The following is a 17,811-nucleotide window of genomic DNA, read 5'->3' on the forward strand; positions in this document are numbered from 1 at the left end:
ACTGAACACTAATGACTGAAGACCAGACAAGTCATGTGAAGACATCAAAAACATCATACATGAAGAAAAGATCATTAAAGAGACAGAAAGACCAAAATAGATGTCAGAAGAAACCTTGAAACTTGCTCTTACACATAGAGTAGCTAAAGCAAATGCAAGAAATGATGAAGTAAAAGAGCTGAACGTAAGATAGAAAACCAAATGAGAAGAACACACATGGCATTTCTCAAGCTGAAAGAACTGAATAAAAAATCCAAGCCTCAAGTTGTGATTTTGAAGTATTCTATTGGCAAAATATTGAATGATGCAGGAAGCATCAAAAGCAGGTAGAAGGAATACACAAAATCCCTGTACCAAAAAGGATTGGTCAATGTTCAGTCATTTCAGGAGGTAGCTTATGATAAACAGATGGTGCCAAAGGAAGAGATCCAAGCTGCACTGGAGGCAAGACTCCAAAAATTGATGGAATACCAATTGAGATGTTTCCAGAAAGGGATGCAGCACTAGACGTGTTTACTTGCCTATGTTAAGAAATTTGGAAGACAATTACTTGAGCAACCTACTAGCAGAGATCCATATTTATGCCCATTCCAAAGAAAGGTGATCCCACCAAATGCAGAAATTATTGAACAATATCATTAATACCACATGCAAGTAAAATTTTGCTGAAGATCATTCAAGAATGTTTGTAGTACTACATCAACAGGGAACTGCCAGAAATTCAAGTTTGATTCAGAACAGGACATGGAAGGAGAGATATCATTGCTGATGTCAGATGAATCACAGCTGAAAGCAGAGAATACTAGAAAGATACTTACCTGTGTTTTATTGACTATGCAAAGGCATTAGACTGTGTGGATCAGAACAAATGAATAAAATAACAAATAAAAGGAAAGAACGGCTGTCTTTGTTGTGAGTAAGGTAGAAGTATCAATGGATGGAATTAGAGAGTAGGATAACAGATGTTTAGAAAGTTGTCAATAAAGGGACAGTGTACTGCAACCATGGGTGTGCATGTGTCTTAGTCATCTAGTGCTGCTCTAACAGAAATACCACAAGTGGATGGCATTAACAAACAGAAATTTATTCTCTCACAGTCTAATAGGCTAGAAGTCCAAATTCAGGGCACCAGCTCCAGGGGAAGCCTTTCTCTCTCTGTCAGCTCTGGAGGAAGGTCCTTGTCATCAATTTTCCCCTGGTCCAGGAGCTTCTCTGCACAGGTACCATGAGTTCAAAGGACACACTCTCCTCCTGGCACTACTTTCTTGGTGGTATGAGGTCCCCATGTCTCTCTGCTCTCTGCTCCCTTTTATATTTCAAAAGAGACGGGTTCAAGATAAATTCCAATCTTGTAGATTGAGTTCTGCCTCATTAACATAACTGCCACTAATCCCATCTCATCAACATTATAGAGATAGATTTACAACACGTAGGAAAATCACATTAGATGATAAAATGGTGGACAATCACACAATACTGGGTATCATGCCCAAGCCAAATTGCTACACACATTTTGGGGGGATACAATTCAATCCGTAACTGTGGAAACGGTCACTTAAATGTAGAGTTCAAGAAACTAAAGACCAGAGTGTATTACAAGTATTCTCATGAAGTAGTGAAGAAAATCCTGTTTTAACCTCTAAGGAATTTGGTGGAGTAAAGCATTTACAAGTTGGTTGGAGCACATGGGCTAGGATTAACATGTCATCAATACACAAAACTGTAATGGGGTAGGAGGAGCAGACAAAGGAGGCAGACTGTGGTGGTAAATGAACTATACAAAGAGGTTCAGATCACTCAGAAGGGGAGCATAGCAGCTAACTGGGATGTGTAGAAAAGAAGACAGAGTAGGAGAAGTATTCAGAAAGAAAGGAGATGGGCCAAAAAAAAAGGAAGAATAAAGAAAATCTAGAGAGTAAAGATAGATGATAGACAGACAGACAGAGACAGATAAACAGGTAGAAAGGTATAAACTGAGATATGAACACAATGTAGAAAAGTTGTTATGTAAGAACTAAATTTTTAAACAAGGTCAATCACATATCTGCCTGCATACACAGGTGTATGAAATGAGCTTTCATTGCAAAAATTGTTTGCTTCATTTCTGCTTCTCTAGTACCAAGCACAAAGACACCCAGTAAATACACTAGTGGGTTTGAACTGCTATCCTTTCTGTTAGCAGCCAAGCACTTAACCACTGTGCCACCAGAGTCCCTTGTAAATACACTAATAAGTGTTATTCAACAAATGGAAAGCTCCTCATTGCAAGCAGGAATATGTGGAATCCAGATAATATAAAGACAGAAAGGGAAGAAAGACTATATTATTTCTACTATAATAACTCCTATTGAGTATTGGACAGCATTTTTAATATGTACTAAGTAGTTTTTCCTAACTTCTTCATTCTTTCTGACCGCAATAAGATGAAAGGAAGGAGAGTAATAACACATATCATAAACATGCTTTGTAAAAACATAACAAACATGAATATGTGTGTGTATGTGTGTGTGCATGGGTGTACACACATGGAGCCACTGTCCTGCCTTTTTTTCACTGTCTTGCTAAAACCCAATTTAAAGGTAGCAGAATGAGTAAATATATTCCAACTCTTTTAGAAGCCTATGCACTATAAGTACCTGACAAAATGGTGTCAGAAACAGTGCCACGAAATTCCAAATAGACTTTATCTAGTGTAAGTAGACCTGGGGATAGAAAACCAAAAGAGAAAAACATGCATGGCAATTCTCAAGCTGAGAGAACTGAAAACAAGTTCAAACCTTGAGTTGCAATACTGAAGGATTCTACAAAGGAAATATTAAACAAGGCAGGAAACATCAAAAAAGGATGGAAGGAATACACATAGTCACTGTACCATAAACAACTGGTCAACATTCAGCCATTTCAGGAGGTAGCATATGATCAAGAACCGATGATACTGAAGGAAGAAGTCTAAACTGCACTGAAGGCACTGGTGAAAAATAATGTTGCAGGAATTGACAGAATACCAATTGAGATGTTTCAACAAATGGATGCAGCACTGGAGGTGCTCACTCATCTATGCCAAGAAATTTGGAAGACAGCTACCCAGCCAACCAACTGGAAGAGAGCCATATTTCTATGCATTCTAAAGAAAGGTGATCCAACAGAATGCAGAAATTATCAAACAATATCATAATATCACATGCAAGTAAAATTTTGTTGAAAACCATTTGAAAGCAGCTGTAGCAGTATATTGACAGGAAACTGGCAGAAATTCAAGCCAGAATCAGGACAGGATATGGAACAAGGGATATCATTGCTGATGTCAGATGGATCATGACTGAAAGCAGAGAATACCAGAAAGATGTTTACCTGTGTTTTATTGACTATGCAAAGGCATTGGACTGTGTGGATCACAACAAATTATGGATAACATTGAGAAGAATGGGAATTCCAGAACACTTAATCGTACTCACGAGCGACCATACATGGACCCAGAGGCAGTTGTTTGAACAGAACAAGGGGATGCTGCATGGTTTAAAGTCAAGAAAGGTGTGTGTCAGGGTTGATTGTTTTACCATACTTATTCAATCTGTATGCTGAGCATGAATCCAAGAATCTAGACAATATGAAGAATGCAGCATCAGGATTGGAGGAAGACTCATTAACAACCTGCAATATACATATAACAGAATCTTGCCTGCTGAAAGCAAAGAGGACTTGAAGTACTTACTGATGAAGATCAAAAACTACAGCCTTCAGTATGGATTATACCTCAACATAAAGAAAACAAAAATCCCCACAACTGGACCAATAAGCAAACAACCTCATGATAAACAGAGAAAATAGTGAAGTTGTAAAGAATTTCATTTTACTTGGATCCACAACCAATGCCCATGGAAGTAGCAACAAGAAATCAAACAACCCATTGCATTGCATTGGGAAAATCTGCTGCAAAACACCTCTTTAAAGTGTTAAAAAGCAAAGATGTCACTTTGAGGACTAAGGTATGCCTGACCCACGCCATGGTGATTTCAATTGCATCAGATGCATGTGAAAGCTGGACAATGAATAAGGAAGAACGAAGAAGAAATGATGCCCTTGAATTATGATGTAGGCCGAGAATACTGAATAAACCACAGACTGCCAGAAGAACGAACAAATGTCTTGGAAGAAGTACAGTCAGAATGCTCGTTAGAAGCAAGGATGGGGAGACTTCATCTCACATACGTGGGGCATATTATCAAGAGGGATCAGTCCCTGGAGAAGGACATAATGTTTGGTAAAATAGAGGGTCATCGAAAAAGAGGAAGACCCTCAGTGAGATGGATTGACACAGTGGCTGCAACAATGGGCTCAAGCATAACAATGATCATAAGAATGGTGCAGGACCAGGCAGTGTTTCGTTCTCTTGTACCTAGGGTCGCTATGAGTCGGAACTGACTCAACTGCACCTAACAACAAGTGTGAGTAGCGAGAAGACTGCTGAATAAATTGGAAGAAAAAAAAAAATGAACAAACTGAAAAAGCCACCAAACTTTTAATATTCAAAGTACAGGGTAGCCCTCATATTTAAATGGTAGAAGTAATTAGAAAAGGTCTCACTTTTCTTTTTGTGTGTGTGGATTTACATTTACATTTGTGTTTATGTGTACATGCTGAAGTCAGAATACACGGATTAAATTAAAAACATAAATATATAGAAACATTTTGTAGGCATAAAAAATTACTAAAGAGTCATATATATAAGATTTATACTATGTATAAAAATGACTAAAAGAAAAACAATTCCATAAAATAATTATGCTAAAGTATTCTCTTTTCTCCATTCTATGCCCATCTTTTACATGAAAGCATGTATGATCATGAGAAGATGCAAGAATGCCATAAATGTTTATTTGGGAACTCTAATTAATTTACTAAACTTGGACATATAAATAGAGATGGGTAGAGAGATGAATGAATGAACAGACAGGTATCACAGTCTATTCTATGTTCTTTGAACCAGTGATCTAAATGAAAGTCCATTTGATGTATGACACTGTATTTTAAAGTCTTACCTTCAATTTCTATCTTCAGTTGATAATCTCCACCAGTAAGGTATGGATAAGAAAATAAAAGCGATCCCATTCCTACTAAAATGGAGGAAACTGCAATCCACCTTGGTCTGTTTCCTCTCCCTCCATAGTATGCTATAAGTATTGCTACCAGACAAGATGAAATATCATAGGTCAATGACGGTGCTAAAATCTCGGTGGCTTTCAGATGATAGACCTTCTGAAAATGATCAATGCTCAGATCTACAAGACCAAATATCATACCTAAAATGTAAAAAAGAAAGAAAGCAATAAGGAGCATTTTAACAGATCATTATAATCATTAAAAATCAAAACTTAATTTACACTGATTTAAGTTTAGTTTGCATTATTCTGAACGTTTAAGACCTACAAGCAAAAAAAGAGTCCTAATAGTCCTTAGCAGCTTACCAGGTGCCATCGAGTTAGTTATGTCTCATGGTGAATCCACGTGTATCAGAGCAAACCTGTGCTCCACAGAGTTTCAAACAGCTGTGATCTTTTGAAAGTATATCACTAGGACTTTCTTCCAATGCGTCTCTGGGTGGATTCGAACTGCCAACCTTGCAGCTAATCAAGCACTTACTGATTGCACCACTCAGGAACTCCTTCTAACAGTCCTTAACTTCTATAAAATACTGGTTAATTTAACTTTCGAAGGTTTTTGTTGTTGTTTTTAACAACTACCTTTATGAGTAATTTACTGAATAATACTGATTGTTTTAATCATCTCAGTTAGTACTTATCTTTATTCTAATATATTATATTTTTATTATAAAAAAGGAATAAAGAATAATACAGTGAATGTTTATCTATCATTCAGAACAGGAAATAAAACATAATCAAAATAGCTGAAGCCCAATGTGTACTCCTCCAAACACATTCTTGTCCCTCTCTTCTGTAACTGTACCCTACATTTGGTATTTACCATTACTGTGCCTTTCCAATACTCTTGTAACAATATATGCTGTAAATCCTTAAACAATGTAGAGTATTATTGGCCATGTTCTTCAGTGTTAAATAAATGGTTATCATACTATATGCATTCCTATCACTCAGTGCCCACTAAAAAAAAAAATCACACTGTTTCAAACAGAAAAAAAAAAATTAATATAGGGATTGTTACAAAAGTGGTACATTTGTTGAAATGAAAAGGGAAAATGGTTACTAATGGAAACTTATCACATCTATGCCAGCGAAACTGCTGGAACATGGACTCGCTGCTGGTGCTGCTGCTGGGACTATAAGCATGACCATTTTGCAGGAAACCAGGAGCCTGCACTCCTGCTAATGCTATAGGAGCCAGCTCACAGCCACCCGGTGCTTCTGTTGCTCTGTGTCACCACGGGCAGAGCCCACGAGCACTATGCTGCTGAATCATCCACTGCTGCTGCGGATGGAACTACATCTATTAACAGCATAAATTCAGGAGCCTAAACTCACTAAGCACTGCTGCGGCTGCCAAAAACACCACCAGAAACCGATTTAAAAAAAAAAAAGGCACTCCTTTGCCCCTTCGCCCCCTTTCAAATATACTACGACCACCTTTCAGTGGCAACATCTAAGTGAAAGCCAGCTGGCAAGAGAATTTGGAAATGTAGTTTACAGCCTGCCAGTCTCGTGAGTCCAGAAAGGCCGCAGGGGAGTTTATGGCCAACAGACAAATAACTGGCAGAGTTGATACCTTAGACTACTCAGGGTGCATCTCCTCTCTTCTTCCCATATTTAAACTTCCAGACCAAATCAGTAACTGCAGCAGCATGCTTCTGTATAACATATTCGATCATCATTCTTACAAACCAAGATGCTCTCACTCTTTCCCCAAATAGAGAGACACATAGTTCATTCAGTCACCATAGCCATCTCAGGGTAATGTTAATTCTTCTAGTTCAGTAAAAAACCTGAAGAACGTTTGTTTGTTTTTACCATGAAGACTAAATTGTAAACCAATACTTACACAAACATATCACAAGCCTACTAAATTTATGAGGTAATTGTATTGCCAAAGAAACCACAAGCCAAACTTAGAGACAACTGGTTTAACAGGCCAAAGACAACAGGAAATGAGTTAGAAAAACTTTGCTGCACCTGGGAGAATTTTCGTTAACTGTCAATATGTGGCCAAGGAGTATAATGGTGAAGGCAAGAAATAAGTCCTATCAGTAACTAGAGACTAATTCGTTTAAGATTTTAAAATGGAGGAAGGGAAAAAGATAAAGAACTGAAACACAAACACACATAAATGTGTATATAAACGTTTGTGTGTATACCCACAGCTGCTAAAGTTTTTATTTCTCTAAATGGTTATACAGCCACAGTTGATATTTGTAACTGCCTTATTCTATTATCCACCACCCACCCGTCAGTTTGTTGTACTATGGTGGTTTACATGTTGCTGTGATACCAGAAGCTATGCCACCAGTATTTAAAATACCAGCACAGTAACACATGGTGGACAGGTTTCAGCAGTTTCCAGACTAAGACAGACTAGGCAGAAAGGTCTGGGGATCTACTTCCCAAAAATTAGCCAATGAAAACCTTGTGGATCACAACAGAATACTGTCTGATTTGCTTCCTTTGGACATGTCATCAGAAGGGATGGCAGCTAGAAGAGGATATTGTGCTTGGTGAAATAAAGCGCCAATGAGGGGTAGGGAGACCCTCAGTGAGACGGATTGGCACTTGCAATGATGGACCTGAACATGCCGATGGTCATAAAGATAAAACACAACACTCTTTCATCATAAAACACTTAGAAAACTAGGACAAGAGAAATTCCACTATACAATAAGAGGCATTAATGAAAAACCCACAGCCAACATCATACTCAATGGTCAAAGACCGAAAGCTTTCACCCTAAGATCAAGACAAGAATGTTATCACCACTGCTATTCAATATTGTAATCAAAGCTCTAATCAATTAGGAAAAAAAAAGAAATGAAAGGCATCTGAATCGGAAGAAGAAAAACTATTCTTAAACAACATAATCATACATGCAGAAAATCCCAAAAGAATCCACAAGAAAATTACTGGAGCTAATAAGGGAATTCAGCAATGTTGCAGGGTATGAGATCAAGACACAGAAATCAGCTGGGCTTCTGTACACCAGCAATGAACAATCTGAAAATGAAATCAAGAAAATAAACCTATTTACAATAGCATCTAAAAGAATAAAATATCTAAAAATAAATATAACCAGAAAAGCAAAAGACTCATACACTATAAACCATGAAACACTTCTGCAATTAAAGCAAACCTAAATAAATAGAAAGACATTCGTGTTCATGAATTAGAAGATTTAACATTGCTAAAATGTCAATATTACCCAAAACAATCTATAGATGCAATGTAATCCCTACCTATCAAAATTCCAACAGGCTTTTTTGTAGAAATGAAAAAGCCAATCTTCAAATTCATGTGAAATTGCAAGGTGGGGGGGGTCCTGACTAGCCAAAACAACCTTGAATAAGAAGAATAAAGTCGGAAGATTCACACTTTCCAAGAGCCAAACTAACTACATAGCTACTGTAATCAAAACTGTGGTACTTCACAGAAGGAAAGGCATATAGACCAAAGGAATACAGCTTAGAGTCCAGAAATAAACCAATACATCTATAACTATATGATTTTCAACAACAGTTCCAAATCTGTTCAATGGATAGAGAATAGTCTCTTCAACAAATAGTGCAGGAACAACTGGATTTCCAATGAAGTTGAACCCCTACCTCATATCATATACAAAAATTAACTCAAAATGGCTCAAAAACCTAAATATTAGAGTTACGACCATGAAACACTTAAAAGAAAACATAAGGGTAAATCTTCAGGACCGTGTTTTAGCTAATGGAGTCTTAGATATGACACCAAAAGCATGAGAAACTAAAGAAAAAGTGGTTAAGTTGGACTTCATCAAAAATTAAAAACTTTTGTGCTTCAAAGCATATTACCAAGAAAGTGAAAAGACAACCTACAGAATGAGAGAGAATATTTGGACACTTTACATATCTGTTAGGAAACCCTGGTGGCATAGTGGTTAAGAGCTACTGATGCTAACCAAAAGGTAGCCAGTTGGAATCCACCAGGTGGTCCTTGAAAATTCTATGGGGCAGTTCTACTCTGTCCTATAAGGTCACTATGAGTCAGAATCTACTCGATGGCCATGGGTTTATTTTTTTGTTTGTTTGTATATCTGATAAGGGCTTAATATATAAAGAACTCTTACAACTCAACAACAAAAAAGACAAACAAACCAATCAAAAAGTGGTCTATTCTGGACCAAAAGCAAAGAAGTTTCTGGGATAAAATGAATGCTTCAAAGGTCAGCGGAGCAAGGGCGGGGGTTTGGGGACTATGGCTTAAGGGGACTTCTAAGTCAATTGGCAAAATAATTCTATTATGAAAACATTCTGCATCCCACTTTGAAATGTGGCATCTGGAGTCTTAAATGCTAACAAGCGGCCATCTAAGATGCATCAATTAGTCTCAACCCACCTGGAGCAAAGGAGAATGAAGAACACCAAGGTCACACGATAACTAAGAGCCCAAGAGACAGAAAGGGCCACATGAACCAGAGACCTACATCATCCTGAGACCAGAAGAACTAGTTGGTGCCTGGCCACAACTGATGACTGCCCTGACAGGGAGCACAGCAGAGAACCCCTGAGGGAGCAGGAGATCAGTGAGATGTAGACCCCAAATTCTCATAAAAAAGACCATACTTAATGGTCTGACTGAGACTAGAGGAATCCCGGCGGTCATGGTCCCCAAACCTTCTGTTGGCCCAGGACAGGAACCATCCCCGAAGACAACTCATCAGACATGAAAGGGACTGGACAGTGGGTAGGAGAGAGATGCTGATGAAGAGTGAGCTAATGATATCAGGTGGACACTTGAGACTGTGTTGGCATCTCCTGTCTGGAGGGGGGATGGGAGGATAAAGAGAGTTAGAACCTGGCAAAATTGTCACGAAAGGAGAGACTGGAAGGGCTGACTCATTAGGGGGACAGCAAGTGGGAATTCAGCAATGTTGCAGGAGTAAGGTGTATATAAACTCATATGTGACAGTCTGACTTGATTTGTAAATGTTCACTTGAAGCTCAATAAAGCTAATTAAAAAAACAAAGTGGTCCGTTGACACTGGGCACTGGGTGCTGCTGACCACCATGTACAGCAGGAGGCAGGCACTGCAGAAGCTGCAAGCACTGTAAGAGTCTGGTGCCAGAGAAAGGTATACACATTGCAGAAGCCCACCAAACAATCATGCCTGTCATGGATTGAATTGTGTCTCCCAAAAATATCTGTCAATTTGGCTAAGTCCTGATTCCCAGTATTGTATGATTGTCTACCACTTTGCCATCTGATATAATTTCCCTATGTGTTGTAAATCCTACGACTAGGATGTAATGAGATGGATTAGTGGCAGTTATATTAATGAGATCTACAAGATTAGATACTGTCTTAAGCCAATCTCCTCTGAGAGAGAAAAGAGAGAAGCCAGCAGAGACAGGGGAACTCAAACCACCAAGAAAGCGGTGCCAAGAGCAGAGTGCGTCCATTGGACCTGAGGTTCCTGTGCTCAGATGCTTCCAGACCAAGGGAAGACTGATGACAAGGACCTTCCTCCAGAGCCGATAGAGAGAGAAAGCCTTTCCCTGGAGCTGGTGCCCTGATGTTTGTAAGGGTGTTACAGTGTGTAACCAAGTAGCCTGCTGTCCAATTCTACATATTTATCCAAATGCAACAAAAGATATTTGCTATAGCACAGACTATACTTTTCTTGGACTAATTTAAAAAAAAAAATCTTAAAGGCTATTTTATTGCATGTCACCTTGGCTAATGAGGTCAGAGATCACTGTTGTGCTTCCATCCCTCTAGCAGCTTCATCTGCTATTTGTCCCATAGTAATCAATAGATTTCTTAAAGATTTCTCTAATTCAACTATACTATAAGTAGGAATTAAAACTCTTAGAAATGACCAACCCCACCCTGAGTGTTGGAACAATGGGCTTCCTTCTGACTCTCCTTTTATAATGAATAACAAATTAACAGTACCTTTTCAGTATTTATTAGCATCATTACTATGAATATCTAAAGGTAATCCTATGGTTCCCAAAGTGCATTGTCCACCCATTTGCCGGGAATCTAAGCAAGAGATCACCCAAGTAAATTCACTATCAGTTGGAAAGGGATCATCTGAACTAGTTATATCCATAACAGGTACTCCAAGTTTGTCTAGAGAAAATAGAAGGTAAAGAAAAATTTACATGTGACAAACAAGTTTCCATTAAAGAATACATGATAAGCAAGATAATACAGGGTAGACTTCTCCTCTTGGAGATCTAAAATTAATCTCTTTAAAACATACTAAGTGTTCTCCCTGAGGGCAAGCTGCCCCTTCGTGGTTTACATAGTAACAGTCATGGGTCACTTTCTCAGCAGCAGAAGTGGAATCTAGGACAAAATGGAGTCTGAGCCATGAGGCTCATCTCCTGAGAACATGGTTTCTTTAAGAGACAGTTTTCTGTATAGCAAGAGGGTAAGAGTTTCATTACAAACATTAGACAGGTTATTTCAAGAGAGTCTAGAAGACTAATCAAACTGATTACCAATTTACCCTACACATAACTCTCAGTCCGATCTTTGGAGTCAGTTTCCCAAAACAGACTGAAATCTTCACATAAAACACAATATCCAGAGCAAAAGGGTCTTACTGGTTTACCTGGATTACTGTTTCACTCAAAGTGGCTTCAGGAATCAGTTTTTTTCTCAAAGCTTGAGGTTGAAAAAGACACCAAAAGGCGATGCCCCTTGGGGGCAGCCCCAGCCTCCATGAAAGCCAGAAATCCGGATTCCAGGAGAATTACATACAACTCTTTCACGGTTCTCTCCTTTGGATCATGATCTTGTTATAGAATCTTTGGTCAAAAATGCTCAATAAATGGTAATTGGGCACTATCTGGTTCTTAAGATCCCAGGCACCAGACAGCAAATCAGGAGGTAGAATAAAAACACTCACAATATTAGGCCAATTGTCTGAAATAACCAATGAAACCACGACTCTAAGGTCTTCGAACCAGCAAACAAATTTCATGAGGTGTTTGTTTATAAGCAGCATCAGTAACTGTTTTTCATGTGCCTCAGCAGCAACTGCATTCAGCAAACCCTCAGCGTGAGTATTAATATAAATACAGCAACATTTACCTATTAAAGTACAAACTGTTCCTTGAGAGACTAATAGGAAACCTAATGCTGTTGTTCTATTTTGTAAAATCAGTTTGAACTTAGCAATAACTTTTTTTGAGAACGAAGTAGTAATTAAAGAAAAAGACAGAGTGAGATATGGTGTCATGGATTGAATTGTATCCCCCCAAAAATATCTGTCAACTTGGCTGGGTCATGATCCCCAGTATTGTACAACTGTCTGCCATTTTATCATCTGCTGTGATTTCTCTATGTGATTACACTATGATGTAATAAAATGGATTTTCAGCAGTTATTTTGATGAGATCTACAAGATTAGATAACGTCTTAAGCCAATCTCTTCTGAGATACAAAAGAAAGAGGAGAGCAGAGAGACATGGGGACCTTATACCACCAAGAAAGCAGCACTGGGAGCAGAGTGCGTCCTTTAAACCTGAGGTTCTTGAGCTGAGATGCTCCCTGACCAAGAGAAGATTGACTACAAGAACCTTCTCCAGAGTCATCAGAGAGAAAGGCTTCCCCTGGGGCTGACATCCTGAATTTGGACTTCTAGTCTACTAGACATGGTGATAGATTTCTCTTTGTTAAAACAATCCACTTGTGGTATTTGTGTTACAGCAGCACTAGATGACTAAGACAATACAGTAATTGTGATTTACGAGTAACATTAGTATAAAAAATATTATTAAGGATTCTGTGTGGTCAGGTATGTGAGGAGGTCCATGGGGTGTGGGTTGACGCCACGATTTACCACTGAATAAGGAACAGTTTCAGATTGAAGAAGACTTGTAAAATATGACAACTAACTGCAACATATCTTTTTGTATAGAATTCTGGACCAAAAGAGGTAATTTTGAGACAGTTGGCAATATCTGAATGGGGCCAAACCAAACCAAGCCTGATGCCGTTGAGTCGATTCCAACTCATAGCAACACTATAGGACAGAGTAGAACTGCCCCATAGAGTTTCCAAGGAGCACCTGGTGGATTCAAACTGCTAACCTTTTGGTTAGCAGACATAGCTCTTAACCACTATGCCACCTGGGTTTCTGAATGGGGCTACCAACTCATAATTTGATGATACTGTTGTACTGATATTTCTGACTGAAAGATATATATAGTGATTGTATAGGAGAGTGTCCTCACTTTGGGGAGATGCACAATGAAGTATTTAGCAATAATGGTGTACCGTGTCTGAAAAAATCCATATATATATATATATAAAATCCATTGCCATTGAGCCAATTCTGACTCATAGCAACCCTATAGAACAGAGTAGAACTGCCCCATGGGGTTTCCAAGGAGCACCTGGCAGACTTGAACTGCCGACCTTTTGGTTAGCAGCCGTAGCTCTTAATGACTACGCCACCAGGGTTTCTATGTATATATAGGAAAAAAGAAGGTAATGGAACAAATATGGTAAAATGTTAACAACTGGTTACTCTGGTAAAGGGGATACAAGAATTCATTGTATTGCCTTTGCACCCTTCATAAATTTTAAATGACTTTTTAAAAATTGCTTAAAATATAACTAAACCAAAGCTTCAGGGAAACAACTAGTCTACAGGGCTGTTTTAGTTATCTAGTGCTGCTATCACAGAAATACTACAAGTGAACGACTTTAACAAGCAAAAATTTATTCTCTCACAATTTAGGAGGCTAGAAGTCCAAATTCAGGGCATCAGCTCTAGCGGAAGGCTTTCTCTGTCTGTCAGCTCTGGTGGAAGGTCCTTGAGTTCTTTCAACATCTGTGGACCTGGCGTCACTTGGAGATCTCCATGTATCTTGGCATCAATCTTCCCCTGGGTCTAGGAAGTTCTCAGTGCAGGGACCCTGGGTCCAAAGGGTGTGCTCCACTCCCTGTTCTTCTTTCTTGGTGGTAGTGAGGTCCCTCTCCTCTCTGCTCAGTTCTCTCTCATTTTATCTCTTGTAAGATAAAAGATGTGACCCAAACAAGGGTGTGACTTGAATAAGGGTGTGCCTTAAGTAAGGGTGTGATTTGAGGAAATGTGTGACTTAAGCCACACCCTCTTGTAAGGCAGTGACTCAAGATATACCTCACACTGATCCTGCCTCATTAATATATAGGGGTTAGGATTTACAATACATCACATAATAGAGGATAATTACATCAGATCACAAAATGGAGGACAGCCACACAATACTGAGAATCATAGCCTAGCCAAGTTGACACATATTTTGGGGGGACATGATTCAATCCAAGAACTAACAGCTTACATGAGCCACAGCCTCATCTATCCTGAGGCCAGAGGAACTAGATGGTACCTGGCTATCACTACCAACCATTCTCATCAGGGCCACAATAGATGGAAGCTGACAGAACCGGAGAAAAGCACAGAACACAACTCAAATTCTTAAAAAGCCCTGACTTACTGGGCCAGTTGAGACTAGAGGACTACCTGAAGCTCTTAAAACTCTGACCCAAAACTATCCTCAAAGTCACCTTTTAGTGAAATAACAGATTGGCACACAAAATAAAGGATATATTACCCACAAGTACAGTGCTCCATTAAAAAACCATCTATATGAGACCAAAATTACTTGAAACCAAGGATGAGAGATAAGGTGGCAGAGAAATTAGAGCACCGGAAAGAGAACAACCAAAACCCAATTAAAGAGAATGTTGACACGTTGTGAAAAATGTAACTAATGTCACTGAAAAATTTGTAATCAAAGTGTCAAATGGGAACCAAATTTGCTGTGTAAACTTTCACCGAGATTACAGTAAAATATTATTAAAAATAAAAAAATCACTAAAAATAATCAGTATTGATTGATACGTAGATGAATGAAGAGATATACCATTTTCATGAATGGAAAACCCAATATTGTACCCTAACTGAAGTAATGACCTGTATGAAACCAGTGAATAAGTGGGGGAGTTTTATAACCAATCACTGTCACCCCTTGTTCAAAAACCTTCAATGGCTCCTCATTACTTACCCAATAAGAGGATTACGTTAAGTGAGATAATGCCTAGAAAGCGCCTTACTTATTATCTAGCACATTAAAAACAAAACAAACTCATTGCCACCCAGTCGATTTCAAGTCATAGCGATCATTTCAACTCATAGTGATCCCACAGGACAGAGCAGAACTAACCCCAAAGGGTTACCAACGAGCGGCTGGTGGACTCAAACTGCCAACCTTTTGGTTAGCAGCCATAGCTGTTAACCACTGCACCACCAAGCTAAATACTTCTTAAGGAGCCCTGGTGGTTCAGTGGTTAATTAAGTGCTTGACTGCTAACTGAAAGTTCAGTGGTAACAGCCCTCTTTGGGAGAAAGACGTGGCAATCTGCTTCCATAAAGACTACAGCCTTGGAAGCCCTATGGGGCAGTTCTACTCTGCCCTATACGGTTGCTATGAGTCGGAATCAACTCAATAGCACACTACAACAATAACAAAAGACATCTCAGTAGCCTACCATAATTCCCAGTATGGTATTTAAAGGCTTTCATAAGGTGGCCACCATCTGTCTTACCTTCTTATTCACTTATGCATTCAATAAATATTTATTGAATGTCTTCTCTGCCTCAGTCACTACATTAGATATTAATGAATAAAATAAAATAAATACAACTACCCCCTTATTATGCTTAAATGAAACCACTCTCCAGCCAAATTTATTGCTGTTTACCATTGTGAAATGAGCCCTTCTTGTATCTCAGTGTGTAAAATATTCATTCATTCACTTCCTTATTCAACAAATGCTTCTTAACTGCATTCCTGGGTATCAGAACTGTACATATTTATCAAATGCTATTTCCTCCAAGAAACTTCTTTGGTCATCTCAAGACAAATAAACTGATGACTATTCGTACCTTTCATATGGCTCTTATCACATATAGCCTTTTATTGCACTTATTTAGACAAAACATTTTAGAGCAAAAAGATGCCAAATTTGATAAATTCCAATGCCATCAGTGTGAAGTCTAGTAGAGGACTAGGTGTAATGGGAATGATGAAGGCTGTGGCCAAGCAGAAAATGCATGCCTTGTCTAAAGGCATTCAAATTCAAATTCTTTTTAACAGTGTGTAGGCAAAAATAAATACCCTGGAGTTTGCGTTCTGTGACATAGATAGTTTGAAGCCTGCCCCAACCCCTCAATTCACATATAAGGAAACAAGACCTAGTCAGGAAGTGACTTGGCCAGTGGGTTTCAACCTTGTGGGCAGATGTAGAAACAACCTGGTGATAGCAGACACTATTTTCAACTTTATTTTCATTACTCAAGTCTTTCAACCCAGCACTTCTCAGAGCTGATATCAGTCAACATTAAATGACTCAATCAACACCTTCTCTTCAGCTGTTCATCTGGAAGTCACAACCCTATGCCAGCGTAGGGTACAGTGAGTCAATCAGGTGCCTGACGAGGCAAGACAGGAGCCCAAACCTAAGGCGCCATGCCCTGTCTCTGCCCTCACTAGAACGACTCTCACCTCTCAGGCTTACCTTGAGAGATGAGCAGGATGCAGTAGAAAATCATGAAAAAGCGGATGTTGTTAAAACGCTGACAACAGGCGCTAACTATACAACCCAAGGCGCAGGGCCCCTCCAAATTTTCATCACGTTCTCGCAGCGACGTGGACAGAGACTTCAAGGCTTTGCCCTCCGCCCGGGCTTGTCGCAGATTTCGGAAATGGCCGACGCCCATCACGGTGGTTGGCAAGATGTTCTGAACCAGGAGCTTTTTCTCCGGGGGCGATTTCTCCTCCGCCTTCCCCGCGTTCTGGGCGTTCTGGGTCATCCTGGCCTTGATGCCCTCGGCAGGCGGCACTTGCGCAGCCTCCTGAGCCGCCTTGGGCTCCACTTCCACCCGGGCTGCTGCCATGGCTAGGCCGCGCCCCGAGCAGCTGCCCCTGCAGCGCGGCCAGGTGTTTTGGGAGGTCCCTTGGGCCTGACCAACTGAAAAGTCGGGCGTGGGCCAAGGGCGGCTGGGTAGGCAGAAGAGGAGCCTGCAGCACAAGCCCTCAGGGAGAACGTTTCTCCTAGGGCGGGAGGCAAACGTGCCCGCGGGGGATTGACAGTTGCCCCTAGTGAACGTACAAGTCTATTGTCCTTAGCTTCCTGTGGGGAGGGGGGAAAAAGCTACAACTTGATTCTGGTAACTGCTAACACGGAAGGGAAGCCCCTGAGTAACTCTAATGGAAGTCAAACAATGCTAGTACTTTTAGTACTTATTAGGAAGCCAGGAAAGGGAGATGTGTAAACATGGAACAACGGAACTGTCTCCCAATTTCCGCAGACTTAGCTGTTAATGAGACATTTTACTTTTTTTTCCATCAAGTCTTCTATATTTAACGTGTATTTCATACATACCAAAACCAAAACCCATTGCCATCGAGTGGATTCCAACTCATAGTGAACCTATAGGACAGAGAAGAACTGCCTCATAGGATTTTCAGGGTGGAGTTTTGAACTGCGGACCTTTTCGTAGCAGCCAGCCACCAGGGCTTTCAATCTGGACTAGCCACATTTCAAATGTTCAATAGCCACATATGGCTGGTGGCTACCACCATAATGGACAATGCAA

At 39.7% G+C, this 17,811-nt stretch overlaps 1 protein-coding gene across 1 annotated transcript in view; it reads right to left on the reverse strand.

Annotated features, from left to right (window-relative positions):
- The window catches only part of SLCO6A1 (solute carrier organic anion transporter family member 6A1), a 131,636-nt gene extending 114,527 nt beyond the window's left edge, over window positions 1-17,109 (reverse strand). Inside the window, exons 1-2 of the mRNA XM_064279698.1 lie at window positions 16,731-17,109; window positions 5,040-5,300 (exon numbers count right to left, since the gene is read on the reverse strand). Coding sequence (XP_064135768.1) covers window positions 5,040-5,300; window positions 16,731-17,109 — 640 coding nt within the window. The remainder of the gene's footprint in view (window positions 1-5,039; window positions 5,301-16,730) is intronic.
- Between the last annotated feature and the right edge of the window lie 702 nt (window positions 17,110-17,811).

This window comes from Loxodonta africana, chromosome 2 (genome assembly GCF_030014295.1).
Source record: "Loxodonta africana isolate mLoxAfr1 chromosome 2, mLoxAfr1.hap2, whole genome shotgun sequence".
Classification (NCBI taxonomy): domain Eukaryota; kingdom Metazoa; phylum Chordata; class Mammalia; order Proboscidea; family Elephantidae; genus Loxodonta; species Loxodonta africana.